General features: G+C 35.0%; 5 protein-coding genes and 1 non-coding gene across 6 annotated transcripts; 2 read left to right on the top strand and 4 right to left on the bottom strand.

The window, feature by feature from the left end:
- Positions 1-113: 113 nt before the first annotated feature.
- On the bottom strand, positions 114-6521 carry PHYBLDRAFT_65535 (hypothetical protein; the record flags this gene model as incomplete). The annotated part of the gene is made up of 2 exons (XM_018441477.1): positions 114-226; positions 4415-6521. The coding sequence occupies 2 exons, from the start codon at positions 6519-6521 to the stop codon at positions 114-116; spliced, it is 2220 nt and encodes a 739-aa protein (XP_018290460.1).
- Positions 6522-8699: 2178 nt separating this feature from the next.
- Positions 8700-9934, top strand: PHYBLDRAFT_146612 (hypothetical protein; the record flags this gene model as incomplete). Its single annotated transcript, XM_018431685.1, has 6 exons — positions 8700-8764; positions 8841-9120; positions 9179-9316; positions 9434-9445; positions 9515-9715; positions 9776-9934. 6 exons carry the CDS (start codon positions 8700-8702, stop codon positions 9932-9934), a joined length of 855 nt encoding a protein of 284 aa, XP_018290461.1.
- A 463-nt stretch (positions 9935-10397) lies between these two features.
- On the bottom strand, positions 10398-11225 carry PHYBLDRAFT_146613 (hypothetical protein; the record flags this gene model as incomplete). The annotated part of the gene is made up of 1 exon (XM_018431686.1): positions 10398-11225. One exon carries the CDS (start codon positions 11223-11225, stop codon positions 10398-10400), a length of 828 nt encoding a protein of 275 aa, XP_018290462.1.
- A 298-nt stretch (positions 11226-11523) lies between these two features.
- PHYBLDRAFT_159147 (hypothetical protein) lies at positions 11524-12235 on the bottom strand (the record flags this gene model as incomplete). The annotated part of the gene is made up of 1 exon (XM_018433923.1): positions 11524-12235. A coding segment is annotated over exon 1 (240 nt), but the record flags the coding sequence as incomplete, so codon positions are not given.
- A 285-nt stretch (positions 12236-12520) lies between these two features.
- Positions 12521-13044, bottom strand: PHYBLDRAFT_65547 (hypothetical protein; the record flags this gene model as incomplete). The annotated part of the gene is made up of 3 exons (XM_018441479.1): positions 12521-12696; positions 12832-12972; positions 13005-13044. The coding sequence occupies 3 exons, from the start codon at positions 13042-13044 to the stop codon at positions 12521-12523; spliced, it is 357 nt and encodes a 118-aa protein (XP_018290464.1).
- A 1061-nt stretch (positions 13045-14105) lies between these two features.
- Positions 14106-14178, top strand: PHYBLDRAFT_t156. The gene has a single exon. It is a non-coding gene; the product is annotated as a tRNA-Asn (tRNA).
- Positions 14179-14939: the final 761 nt, after the last annotated feature.

The raw sequence follows: 14939 nt of genomic DNA on the forward strand, positions 1-14939 counted from the left end.
GTAAATCCAGAAAATAGTAGGAATAAAAAAAAAGGGATGGTAGAATGAGAATTATGATAGGTCTCTGTATGTGAATTTAGCCTTCTGTACCAGACTGATATTCTAAAATTCTGTTAGCCAATGAAACCAACTAAAACTACATCTTTGATCTGAACTTCAAAAAAACACACTGAGTTGAAAAAAATCACTATTTCTACACATGTGTTTACCAACCTGGCCACATTCACTGCAAAAGACAACCAATTTAAGTAGCTTAATTTTTGTTTAAATCCTCCAAAAATTGGTGGTTTATGTTCAATTATAGTTTGGTATTTGTTACAAAAATTGATTCATTTAGTTAACCAAATGATGAGATTATAGATACTAAGATCAATAGATAAATTGAGAGTTATAATTCCCCCTTTTTTTGAAATGTTATAATTGTCTGTAATTCTGGTTATATATTCACCCATAACTTCAAACCGTACCTAAACCCTACTTGTTATGGAATTGGCTTTGAACTCTCTACCTCTTAAAAAATTTTATTTGCTTTAATTACATGATATTATTGGATAGATCTCACTAAAATCGACTTAGACTCAGTCTGAAATCTGACAGGAACCAGCATTCAAATGAATGATTGTAAAAAAAAACTTAAATAGATCTTGTTGACATCATCAAGAGATGATGCATTTGAAATAGAATCTCATGGAAAAATGGTTTTTATTGATTTTTGAATGGTTGGAAAATATATTTAGCTATTTAATATGGACTACTAATACTTCTTTAAAAGTGTGTATCCGAATAGTATGACTTGTATACATGTTATACTTTCATTTATTGGACGGCTTGAATACATTGGATGACCTAACTTATACTATACTTCCCTACCTTATTGGTTTCATGTATTTGGCGCGTTTTTTGGTTTTACACTTCTTTAACTGAAAATGAAATCCTTGGTATTTACTTGGAGAATACGTTTGTTTGGAACTACATTAGCTTAGAGCAAAAAAAGATACAGAAGTATTAATACAGGTTTCTTTATGAAATAAAATAAAATAATATACTTACTAGATCATTTATGGGGGTTCATAACAAATCTCGCAATAGAATAAAAATCCATTTGATTGATATTTTCTTTTAAATAAAAAGCAAGAAATAAAATAAACAACTTTATTAATATGTACGCTTTGATTGTTAAGACACTTGAATTATTTACATATTATAGACATGTGTTTGCAAAAGCGGGCAAACCAGTATTATGGTATTTCAAGTACGAAACAATAGAAAAATAAAATATTTGATAATAGAGACATATAAAAATACTTTGAGACTGTATATAAGTTGTCTTTATTCATAAATAAAAAGTGTCCCTTTTTATAAGAAAACACAATCTGCTCTTGTCATTACGTCTTAGTTTCTTAAGGCTTTCTTCCTTTACTATATTTGGTTATTAGAGTGTATTTACTGCTTAACTAGTGTCGGTGTTACAATTATGACATCAAGTCATAAATCGTACTTCTTTAGCTCTTAGCTATTCTTTTCTCTTTTATACTAGAGCTTTAGGACTTCCTACTAAATTAGCTCCATATCGATCTGACACAGTTTACCCAGCAGTATGATATAATTATCTTAACAATCTTTAAGATATTATCTACAGTACTAACTGTAATAATTATTGGGCTGATTACTTAATCGTTTATATATATTTTATACTGACAAGATGATAGCTACTATGCTATCCCAATATGAATATGTTCTTATATGTGATAAATCCAACATCCGAGTGTCTGGATCACCACATTATCCCCACCCAGGTATTAACTAAATACCGTTCAAGTACTCTATGCAATTCTTCTGATCAGCTTGTTCTTTTTTTTTTTATTTTAAACGAGTACTGTGGTGCTCAAATAACTCTTTATTTAGACCTTACTGCGTTTCTTCTTTTGATAAGCTGTCTTTGCATAATTCTTCCTTTTAGTACCTGAATTTTCTTTAGGTGCGGAATACGCAACTTTCATATCCTTTAATAATTTCTTATTGGCCTTATTGATGTCTTTGATACCTTCTGGAGCTTCACCAATTCTTTGCCAGTATTCCTTTATGAACTTAGGATCGGTAAAATGATCCTCTGGCTCCCAGGTATTGTGAGACTCATCATAATCCAACCATTTGCATCTATACAAATAATTGTTCTTGTCATCTTTTATGTGCCCAATAATTGCTTCGATTTCAAAAAAGTTATTCTTTTGCTCTAATACCTTGTCAGAAACTTTTTTCAATAAAGAAGGAGGATAATTCCTTGGTTCTAAAAATCCCTTTTCATTTTTCAATACATAAGTATTGGCAGCAGTCTTTCTAACAACAGTGTAGAATCCCTTATACTTCAGATCTAATTTATTCTGTTTTTCTGTCACCAAAATCATTACCGTGGTTCTTGGAACCAGATCTATCATTTTGTAACTTCCATCAAAGCGTTCCTTTTGCTTTTCTGTGACATGCTTTACGTGTTCAAACACGGCAGAGTAGACTATCTCAGTCATTCTTTTAATTTTTTCTTGCAACTCTTTCTGAATCTGTTCAGCAGTTGCACTATCCTTTTCTTTACTAAAATCGACAAAGTCATTTGGATTCCTTCCAAACATTAACGAGAATGGCGTACTCTTAGTCCTAGCATTATACTTGCTATTCAAAAACAACTGCGCAGATGGCACCTTCTGATCCCAATCAGCAACATTACCAACTATTTGTTTTTTAATGGTGTTCACTGCCAACTGGACAGCTCTTTCACTTGCACCATTAGCTCTAGGATGGTACTGCGAAATCAACGCATGTTCAAAACCAACATTCTCTTTTATACATGTCATCAGCGAGTTCACAAACTCCCGTCCACAATCACTCTGCAACTTTCTCATCGGACCCCATGTACTAATGACGTCCAGTACTTGTAACGCAATCATAGCTGCCCTTTTATCAGGTATGGCACGCAATACATAAAATTTGCTTGCGATGTCTATCATCACTAACAAGTACTCATTTTCTCTAGTCGACGTTGTAAATGACCCAGCCAGATCTATTCCCCAACTGTCACCAGGAAGTGTTGCAGTCACAGGTCTTAAAGGATTGTAACCTTTTCTTGTGATATTATGACGTTGACACTGTATACACGATTATATAAGATCATTTGCTTGACTCTTCAAGCTGGTCCAATAGATACCTTTTCTCTTTAAGGCATGTAGTATAGCTTCTACACCAAAATGACCTTTCAAATGTTCTTCAACTAATAACTTATTCCTTTCATTTTCTGTGGGAGGAGTAAAGTACTCACCACTCAAGATGTCTGGTAGCAGTTCCATAGTGACAGCACTATTTCTCATGATGGATCTAACCACACTATCCCCACCCAGTTCATTTGATAATGTTTCAGTCTCTTCAGATAAACGTGACAATGCATCAGGAAGCACATTCGAAACACCAGGCAAATGAACGATCTTAAAGTCATACTGTAAAATCGTGTCCATCCATGCGATCATCATCAGATTCGCAACACGTTGGGTGTGAAGATATGTCAATGCCTTGTGATCCGTGTACAAGGTAAAGTGAGAACCATAGACATACTTGTGAAAACGCTTGAGTGCAAATACTAATGCTAGTAATTCTCTTTTGGTCGCAGAATACTTTCTTTCACTTTGGGATAAGCTCTTAGCCACGAAAGAAATATATTTTTTCTTGCCATCCTTGACTTGATACAGCACTGCACCAATACCAGTAAGAGATGCATCACAGCTGATACTAAAAGGAGAGTTCATATCTGGGTACGACAACACCAGATCACTCAAAAGTGCTTTTTTCAAGTTATTAAATGCAGTTTGATGCTTATCTGTCCATAAATGGGTAATCGACTTTTCATTTCTCAATGAATCTAATGGCGACATAATGGAAGATACATTCGGAATCAAGGTTCTAAAATAGTTGATCAACCCACAATAACTTTGGATATCTTTACCCGTTTTTGGTTGAGGAAATTCAAGAACATTAACAAGTTTTCTGCGGTCCATTGTAATTCCTTCAGGTGAAATATGAAAACCAAGCAAATAAATTTCTTTCTGAAAGAAATGACATTTTTTCGGATTCAACTTCAAATTGACCCTTGTTAATCTCTCAATGACTTGCTTCAAGTGTTCCTTGTGTTCCTCGAACGTTTTGCTTGTGCAAACAATGTCATCTGCAAAAAACCGTACAAAAGATAGTCCTTCCAAAGCTATACTCATAGTTCTTTGAAATTGTGAACTGACATGCTTTATACCAAACACTGTACCAATAGGTTTGTACTGTACACCACGCCATGTGAAACTAAGTTTGTGTGTGTCCTTTGGGTTCAACCTCAAAGAATTAAACGCAGATTTCAAATCCAGAGTGGAATAAATATTCGCACCCTTTAAATCTTCAAACAATTCACCGATCAATGGCAAAGGCATACGATCAATTGACTTCAACAGGCAATTAATTAATCTGGGATCATGGCAAACGCAATATCCAGTAATTTCTCCTTTACCGTTTGTCTTCTTGACAACAGTCAAAGGCGTATTCCATTGTGTGTTTGCAGACGCTCTTTCAATTATACCATTGTCCAGCCATTCTTTCACCTGTTCATCCACTACACCTTGCATCTTGTAAGGAATGGGATAAGGGCTTCTGAACGCCGTAGCATTTTCTGGGGTGTCCAAACATACAACACTTTCAGGTATAGTACAAAACGAACCCTTAGGAATATCTTGATTGTCTTTAATGAACGGTCGAATATAATCCATAGCATCCTCAAACTGTTTGGGACCTACAGCCGGATTATTTTCCTTTCGTTCATTTTCTCTCTCAATGGATTCAAGAAGATCACTCTTATTGTTGAAGCGTCTATCGGCTTCTCTACGTTCCTCACTTGAATCAGCATCATTATATGATAAAGGTAAACCATAAATACCAATACCAAGAGAAGACATATAATCAGTACCAATACTGAAATCATACTCATGACTATTAGTTAAATTCATCACTTCAAACTCGCGTTGAATAGTCTTACTATTGCAAGTTACACTGATCACACAAGTACCGATTCTTTTAATCTGGGTATTGCTATCAGCCAAACGAATAAAATACTTATGAACATTGTTTTTGTTCAACAAATCTTTATTAATGTGATTGATGTAACTAATGGCTATTCCATTCTTCAAGCAAAAATTCTTGTCCACCGAACTGAACGTGGCCCCACAGTCCAACAAGGAGATGGTTCTAATGGAATTATTTGCCAAAATAGGAAAGGTAATATTAGTGCTCATGTTCTTAAAATCTCTTTTAATAACCATGTCTTTAAGATTGTACTTACAATCTAATGCCATCTTGGCCAGAGCACTAGTGTTGTCTTGGTACTCTGACCAAGACAACGAGGGACTCCCCTCAACCACAGTGGAAGCTCTTGCTGGTCTACCAGCAGAGGAGCGGACTGCCATCCTTGACACCTTTGTCAAGTACTTCTCCCGTTCCAGACAGGAGTGTCCCTTAACCCAGGGAGCCTTGCATGAGAAACAGATGCCATTCTTCATCGCCTTCTTGAAGTCCCATGACTTCTTGGGAGACTGGGAACCACGCTTGCGAGAGAAAGACCTTTTCTTTCCCTTGTGGGAACCAGCAGAGAGAGAGGACGCACCATTGTGAGCAGCAAACGAACTCCAGGAGGACGCGGCAGTACCATTGGCAGGATTATGTAACAAAGCAGTGGAGTCACTTGTTGACACACTCACCAACAAGATGATGTCCTCAATCTTTGAGGGCATCTTGGTGCCATAGTTGGCTGACAAAGGAATAAGACAAGCTTCCCGGACTTCCGGACGCAGATTCCACCAGAAGCAGAGAACCAATTGAACACCATCGTCCAACGAGGCCTGGTGGCGGAACTTTTGGAATTTGGCACCAAAAGAACGAGCGGATTCTCCTTTGCCTTGTTTCATGCACCAGACACGACCCATGTTCAGGAACTTACGGAACGGCGTGTCATAGTGATCTAGAAGAATACTTTCGGCCTTCTTCCAGTTGTAGGCCTTGCCTTTGAGCTTGTCCTCAAACCAAGAACGTTCTTCCTTGTTCAAACAAGTGGGCAACAGACGTTCCCAGCAGGAATCCAAGGACAGAGAGTGTGCTTCCAGGACTGTAGTAAACTCCTGGCAGAAGTCATACACCGAATCAAACACATCACGGTTGGCCTTCACCAGAGGACCCTCAGAACGAAGCTGGAGAAAAGGTAGGTTACTGGGAACCAGAGTGCTTCTCTTGTCATGAGGCTTAGACGCAGGAGCAGTGGAAGCCTTGAGGTCCTTGAGGATTTGCTCAGCCTCAGCAAACAGTACTTGTGCTTCCTTGGCACCCTTGGAAGCAGACTTGGCAGCAGTAGAGATGGGATCCCTCTTGGAAACACCCAAGTAGTGGCCTAGAGCGGCGTAGTAGTTGCCCTTCTTAGTGTTGAGGTCCTCCTCAGCAGAAGCCAGCAACATTTCCACGGTGGCCACAAGGTTGTTGTTAACTCTGACTTCAGAGTTACCCAAATAGATGCGAGGAGAATTGGCACTGTTGTGGTGGTTGAAGTTGAAGAAGTTTTTAAGAGGAAGAATTCAAGATTTGAAATTAGGAACGAAGATTCGTGAGAACTTGTGTAGGTTTTGTTTATTGAGAAAGATTTTGTATCAAAGTTTGACCAGGTTCCTACACTGAACTACTACTGCTATTTATATTGTTTTGGATTGGGAAAATTATATGACTGGGGTCAGGTAATCGATCCTATCTGAGCCTTAATCAGAGCAACGTGATCTTGGGATAATTAATGTATGATTAATTATATAAATGTGTGTAGTCCCAATGAAGTATTAACATCGAAAGTAAATGTGTTTATGAGTTATAATTATGCTTATAATAATCCACTGATGTATCCCATATTATGGTGATATCATCATATGAAATATAATCACTATCACGCATGCTAAACCTGTGTGTTAAATAATAAAGTAATCGGTAGACACCTTTGACTGGAATAGCTGAGGCCTTATATTATTTCCTTCAGACTTATTCTCAATTACAGCAGTAGTCAATACTCATTTACAACAGGCACCCTCATAACCAGAATGGCCAGCATCGGAACCAGAAGAACCTTCTTCAGAATCAAAGGCACCATCCTCAGAACACAAGGGAGTCATCACGGTATCACCATCGTGGTCGGCAGAACCAGCAGCAGAAGGAGGAGGAATGACACCAGAGTTGACACGGGCGGTTTCTTCACCAGAAACGATAGTAGAGTTGACAGCGGATTGTTGAGACATTTCGAGAATTCAAAGTAAAAAATGTGGTATTTCAGGTACGAAACAATAGAAAAATAAAATATTTGATAATAGAGACGTATAGAAATACTTTGAGACTGTATATAAGTTGTCTTTATTCATAAATAAAAAGTGTCCCTTTTTATAAGAAAACACAATCTGCTCTTGTCATTACGTCTTAGTTTCTTAAGGCTTTCTTCCTTTACTATATTTGGTTATTAGAGTGTATTTACTGCTTAACTAGTGTCGGTGTTACAATTATGACATCAAGTCATAAATCGTACTTCTTTAGCTCTTAGCTATTCTTTTCTCTTTTATACTAGAGCTTTAGGACTTCCTACTAAATTAGCTCCATATCGATCTGACACAGTTTACCCGGCAGTATGATATAATTATCTTAACAATCTTTAAGATATTATCTATAGTACTAACTGTAATAATTATTGGACTGATTACTTAATCGTTTATATATATTTTATACTGACAAGATGATAGCTACTATGCTATCCCAATATGAATATGTTCTTATATGTGATAAATCCAACATCCGAGTGTCTGGATCACCACAAGTATGACTTGAAAAAAAGGCATGACATATTTATCTGAGAAGAAGAATTGATAAGTTACATTATTTAAGTTGAGTTATATATATATTATCTTTTCATAGACTGAAAATACCAGAAAGTATATAGTGTCAAGAGCAAAACATCTTTTATTACAAAATGGGTAGAAGCCCTATCATTTTAAAAATAAAAGATATTTAGTCAGCAAGGTGTTTCATTTTGGTTAGGAGATTGTTTATTACCTGTACTGTTTTGAATGCTTATTGAGTGTATTGTTTATCTAATATATATTAAGATGATTCTAAAAGCCAAAAGTATTAATAAAAGTTGAGATCTTAAGAGTAAGCTTACCAAGACATATAAAAAGAGACAAAACGAGAAGAGCAGGTTAAAGAAAGAAAAAATAAAAAAGAGGGGCGCAGTTATTCTATTAAATACAAATTTGGGGTTTTTTTTTAAAAATAAATAAATCAAAAAATAATTTTTGTCTGTAACTTAGAATTGAAAGAAAATGCAGTTGCACTATGCCAGCAGCTAATACATATGAAAAACAGAGTATAGTATAAAATCATATTATTCAAATACTAATACATAATATAAGAATAAAACATGGATTGAAAATTAAATTAAAGAAACACATAAAATACTCACAACAAGAGTGGAAACATTCAAAGCTGTTCTTGTTACGTAATAGATCATGGTGTTCTCTGAGAAAGAATAAAACTTAAAGCCCAAATTAAACATAATATAAATAGACCCTTTGGATTTAAAAAAAAACAAGCTATTCTTATTATTCACAATGTCAAGAAATCTCAATAACAATTCAGTTAACAATGCTTTTGGTAAAGAACCTTCTGTGGGAAGGTAGATTAAAACCAGGCAGTCTTCAATTTTCTTATATTAATTTTATTTTTGGTTTTTATAAAAATCAAAAAAAAAGCCCACCAAGAAATACCAATGACATAAGGACAATAATGTTGCAACACTCACAGGGAACAGTGAGCAATCAAATACTACTAGCACCAAAGAGAGCTCGGTTGAATCTTGAAGGTGATTTGTTGTGTAGAACTCATAACATCCATGATGTGTACAAGAAACTTGATACTATGAATGGTGTCTTAAACACTGTTTTGAAGAACACATCTTCTGAGAAAGCCGAAGCCACTGCTAGTAATGCAGTTGAGCAAGACATGTTGCCTGGACGTCAACCAACATTGGATGTAAGTAATCATAATATGTTTTTATGTAGATAGAATTTAATATACATTTATATTATAGCAATTGTTGCGCGATTATTTGAGTGAAGAGAAATTGTATGACCAATACAATACCAATGAAAATAAAAACAGCGAGGGAAACAGACTCATTCTGAAGTCTGTTACCGATTACCTTTGTCGTCAAGAAGAGGGGAAAAAGGTGGACTTGCCAACTCTTTGAACTAAGATTGTGCGACATATTGGCAACAGAAAGTTGCAAGAAAAAAAAACAGGAGAAAAGAAGCAGGAAGAGAATTGACGGGCCTGTCTTCATCAGCAACGTGTAAAGGTAAAAAACACACGCACACAATATACTAGATGTGATATTAAATTAGAAATATTATATATTTATATATAGTTGTGTGAAAGAATACAATCTGCCTTGAAAGCCAATTGGGCACACTTTGTGAACAGCTTTGGAGAGAATGTTGACAGTATTCTCCATGCTGATTACATGTCAGACCTTGAGAGTGATGACGAAAGAGAAGAAGAGGAACAGGATTCATCCTCAGAAAAGAGTTTTTTTTGGAGATTCTGCCCAAGCTGGAGAAGCAAAGAGGTATAGTACAAAAAACTATTTTTTTGGATGGTGTGTAATAATACTTACATTGATATATAGGGAGATAGGTTTGTTGATGAACTTGATGTGGATTATGAGGCAGCTCATGATAAGAAAAATAATATCCATCCATTCAAGCATAAATTTAAAGGAATAAGAGATAAGCAGCTTAGTAAGACCAAGGCAAACAAGCTGCCATCATGGTCAAAGAAACAATAAGACAATAAATCAAACATTTTCTAATAAATTGATAAAAGAGTGCAAAGTGGTATTTTATTAATATTATTTAAGCTTCTATTTTTTGGGGTAAAGGGATTACTAAACGTTTAAATTCACTAGTTATAGTAAACCTATATTTAGCAATTATGATTGGTGAATATAAACGATGTACTGGAATAATACATTCATAATTAAGTACAGAAGAAGGTTCATTCCAGAGCTCAATGCCTTCATTTAACATTGGCTGGTAACTCCCCGAAGAATAACTAGAGTATCACTCAACAAACGCAAAAGTATGGGTGATGACAGTTTTGTTGATGGTTATCAAATGTTGAAATAAATACAGTATATGGCCAGGAAATGCTGCTTTATCTTCACTGTTATTCTCAAGATAATAGGCGCAGAAATAAGATCCAGAAGAGTATTCCTGTCCAAGAAGAGATATCCGTTTCATTTTCTCAATTCAGTTATTGACAAAAATCTGGTTAGACTCGCAGTTTGAATAATGGACAAAAAGATCGTGACTGTCATATGCGTGTCTGTAAAACTCCAGTAAACATTCATAATGTCCCTTGCACATTGTAATCCTTTGATCAAGTTTAATCGGAAACACTGAAGGGGGCAACGGCTCACAACCCAAAGCAGAATGACAAGGGTTTAACAAATATTCAACAAAGTCAGACAGAGAAAAGGTACTGGCAGTAGAAGATGGATGCAATGCTGCTAATTGATCTTGACTATTTGAAATGCGATGCAGAAAGTCAATTGCAAACTGGGGAAGATGGTTGACAAAAGATTGTATGAAGCTGCCAATGTATGTTCTCTCTAAAAATCTCTTCATCATCATTGATTCGAAGCTGCCTTTTTGATTTGTTTTGATATTCTTCAACAAACCATTGTATCTCTTGAAACTGAATAACCAGAAAGCATAAATTGGCCCAAAGTCATGAACACACTTGCCAAGATGAAGATGTAGATGTATATTCGGTGTCATGGCCAATTTTCTATACAGTGTCTGAAATCTTATACAAAACAATTGGAGTTTACTGTGGGCTTCGTCTATTTCTTTGTCATTGATCAAAGGTTTTGTGAGTAAGCAGCATGCGTCAACAAACAAAATCCAGTTTTCGAGATTCTTGGCTGGGAGCACATGCTTCAAAACAAATGGAGAGTATATGACACACCACGACTTCCACTTGTCAGCTTTCATGAAGGAAAACCCATCGGCAATCTTCTTTGTTATACGCGCATATCCACAAGGTACAACAATACCATTAGCAAGCTCTTGCATAGTTAACTGATTCTTTTCATTGATGTAGTTACACTCGCACCATATCTGAATCATTCACTTTGCAGCTCCAAGATAGAGGTTATGCATTGGGTCTATAACTGTAAAGCGGACTGGGTCAAAGTAAGATAACCAATGAAGCTCTGACTACTGAGTGTCGTTTTCTTTTTCTAGGCGTGTTTGCTCAGTATTGTTCAATGCATTTGCCCAGCTGACAGCATGTTCCAGATTGATTGTCTTCGTGCGTCTCACCCAATTGCTATACTTGAATCCAGAGTAGTCAAGCTTGCTGGTCTTCTTTATAGTCGTGAATTGTCGTTGACATTTGTGACAGGCGCATGTGCTCATGTGGCCAGTAAATCCAGAGGTTTTGCAAATGGCAGGGATATCACAGGCAACACACATCAATGCAGCACAAACAACAATCTTTCTATTTTGTGAGTCTGTCATTTCTACACCAATGTACATCTCCAACAATTCGTCAACAAGCGGCTTCAAGTAATGATTCATGCTGTCAGTGCTTGCTTCCTTTGGCCCAGGCATCATACCAACAAGAATGACATTTTCAGACTTAACATGTTCACTCTGTGGGAGATTGTTGATAGAGAGATATATCGCACCACTGGAATATGTTCGTCCATCAAATGGCTGAAACCAATTGATATTCAGAGTCAACATTAAAGATCGGCTATCATCAACAAACCGTCTGCCATTGATGTCTTTAATATCACTCCAAACTGCACCATCGAAAATGTCAAGTTTGGTGTTTTCAGTTATTTGACAATTTCTCTACAAATTGATCTTGGACACGAAATCTGGCTTGGAGAATTTTTGTTGCAAGGCGTACTTCAGAGAGTTGAATGGATATACCATTGCTGGAAGAGAATGATTTCCAGTTGACACTTTAAAGAGATTGTTGTTGCAAATGGCGGATTGAGAGAATTTCTTAAATGTACAGACTCTTTGACTTGTTTCCAGAGGATAAATTGAATGACATTGTGAGCATGCAATGTATACTGTCATTCCGTCTGTTGTCATGTTAAATCTTGTCTTATGCTTCAAGCTATTGATCGTCAGTGAAAGGGCACCAGACATATCACAGAGAGACAGTAAAGTATTACAAAATTCAATGAGAATCGATCCACCGCTTTCCACCAAAAAGATCAAGTGAAATATGATAATGAATACTGCAACAAAGTGGATATACAAGGGCATGTTATCAAAAGACAAAGGACGAACTATGAAGACAAAGGTTAAGTTAGTTTAAATTAATATATTGATTAATTGTCTATACCGTATTAATTCATATCTGATTCTACTATCGAGGTCCCACTGGTCTCATCAAAGTTTTCTTCTTGTTCAAAATCAAAACCGGTATTGCCTTCTTCAATCTTATCGCCATCAACCACAAATGCTTCTGTAATTGTATTTTTGGCAGTAAAGATGGACTCTTCTTGGGACAAAGGTAAGCCAACTGGAAAGAAATAATTGTTGTAAAGACGTAGAAATAAAAATATAATTACAATTATAATCATATAAAAAAAAATAAAAAAAATATATATCAGTTTCAATTATTATTTTGTTCATTTATTTTATTTTATTTTCTTACCTTCTTGATCAAATTCAATGTTTTGTTCTTCATTTTCATCTTCATATTCGCCTTCACCTTTGTTCTCGTAATTATAATCATTATCATTGTCACTGTCAATACTATCTACTTCCATGTTGTCAAAATGTTCTTCAAGAACATCTATTTTATGAATTAATTTATATTAATTTTACATGTACAGCTCGAGTTATTCTTGTTATTTACCCATTGCATTGTCTTTGGCAACAGGTACTATATGTTTCTCATAGTGTCATTGTGCATTTTGTCTTTTCTGTTTCTTTCCACAGCTATCCAACTTTGTACAGTCTAGACATTTGCAGATAGCATAACTGTCTTTCTTTTGATTATTGGACATGTCGATTGTTTTAAATTATAAAAAAAATTATATAGATTTTAAGAGATCTTGATCAAGGTCTTTATATACCAAAAAAATTTATAAATAGATAAAATACTGCTCCATGCCATGACTATAGTATGCCAAGTAATTTTTTGATACATCTATCATACATATCATCATAATTATACTCATATATCGTTAAGTCATTAGCCAAGTCAAATACTGTGTGCATTACTAAAAGTGTACGTAATTTTTTTTAAAAGTCATTTTTTAGAATTATAATATTTGATATGATGATGATTGGACTATGACAAAAAATAATCGAAAAATGGAACATTCGCATCTCACAACATGTGAAATAAAAAAATCTGATATTTTAGTTCCATATATCAAAGGGAAAAATCACACAAAAATATTGCCACAGTAAAAATGAAATCACAACTTTTTGTCTCATTCCTTTGAAATATATTGATTAAATATTTGTTCTTATATTCACATTTATAATATATAAAAAATATTTAAATAATTTATTTTGAAATAGAAAAAGTGAAACCTTAAGAATATATATAATTTTTATTAAATATTATATTAATTTTTGTATAAGTGTTTCTTCAGTGTAATTTAGAATTATATCAAAGAAGTGTATAATATAAAAAAAAAACTTAATTTTGTAATTTTATGGCCAAAAAAATGATGGTAGTGTGATTTTACAGCTAAAAAAAAGCGATCTGAAATCACAACAGAAAAAAATAGAAATTATTTGAAAAAATTAAAAATCGAAAATTGTAGTAAAATTTTTGCAGGTTTTCAGGAACTAAAATCAGCAGTCTTTTGCAGTGATTGTTAATCAGGGCGGTTTTTCCAGTGCACACTACCGGACAACAGAAATTATTAAACGTGGATCATTTTAATCACGCTTTGTGTCAAGCTATAATCTGCTTCCGTGGCGCAATTGGCAGCGCGTCTGACTGTTAATCAGGAGGTTGGTGGTTCGAGCCCACCCGGGAGCGTTTCTTTTTTATCCATTTTATTGCATAATTGTGTCGGACATTATTTTGATGAATCCGTAAAATTGTCGTTCCTGATCTGGGATGGTCTTCCTTTTACTATAGCAAAGTCAAAAGGTCAAACCCACTGGGGATTGGAGAGTATATGTAAAATCGAAGAGAGGATAAAAGGTCCTTTTTATTGATAGGAATTGAATTGTCTTATATAGTTTTCTAAACTAATACTGTGCATTATCCGCAGTAAACTATTATACTCTATTTAATTACAAGAGAAGTCCTTTTACTGCGGTTGATGCTCAGAAGATGTTACTGTGGTTGATCTTTACAAGACATTACTGCGGTTCGTTATCTATGAGATATCTTTGACATACAGAACTGCTGCGGTCAATTATCCCGATTTCTCAGATTCATCAAAATAATGTCCGACAAAATCTGAAGATAGTTAACCACAGTACTTCTTTATACGCAGTAATATCTTCCTGAGCATTAACCGCAGTATAATGACTATTTCTTTAATTAAATATAAATAATAACAACTGCATATAATGCGCAGTATTAGTTTAGAAAACTGTATAAGACAATTCAATTCATATTAATAAAAAGTATCTTTTATCCTCTCTTTGATTTTACATATACTCCTTGATCCCCAGTGGGTTTGACCTTTTTGTCAAGTCTCGATCTGGTATTTCTTTTCTGGCTGTTGTAAATGAGTATTGACTACTGCTGTAATTGAGAATAAGTCTGAAGGAAATAATATAAGGCCT

Source organism: Phycomyces blakesleeanus, assembly GCF_001638985.1.
Source record: "Phycomyces blakesleeanus NRRL 1555(-) unplaced genomic scaffold PHYBLscaffold_13, whole genome shotgun sequence".
Classification (NCBI taxonomy): domain Eukaryota; kingdom Fungi; phylum Mucoromycota; class Mucoromycetes; order Mucorales; family Phycomycetaceae; genus Phycomyces; species Phycomyces blakesleeanus.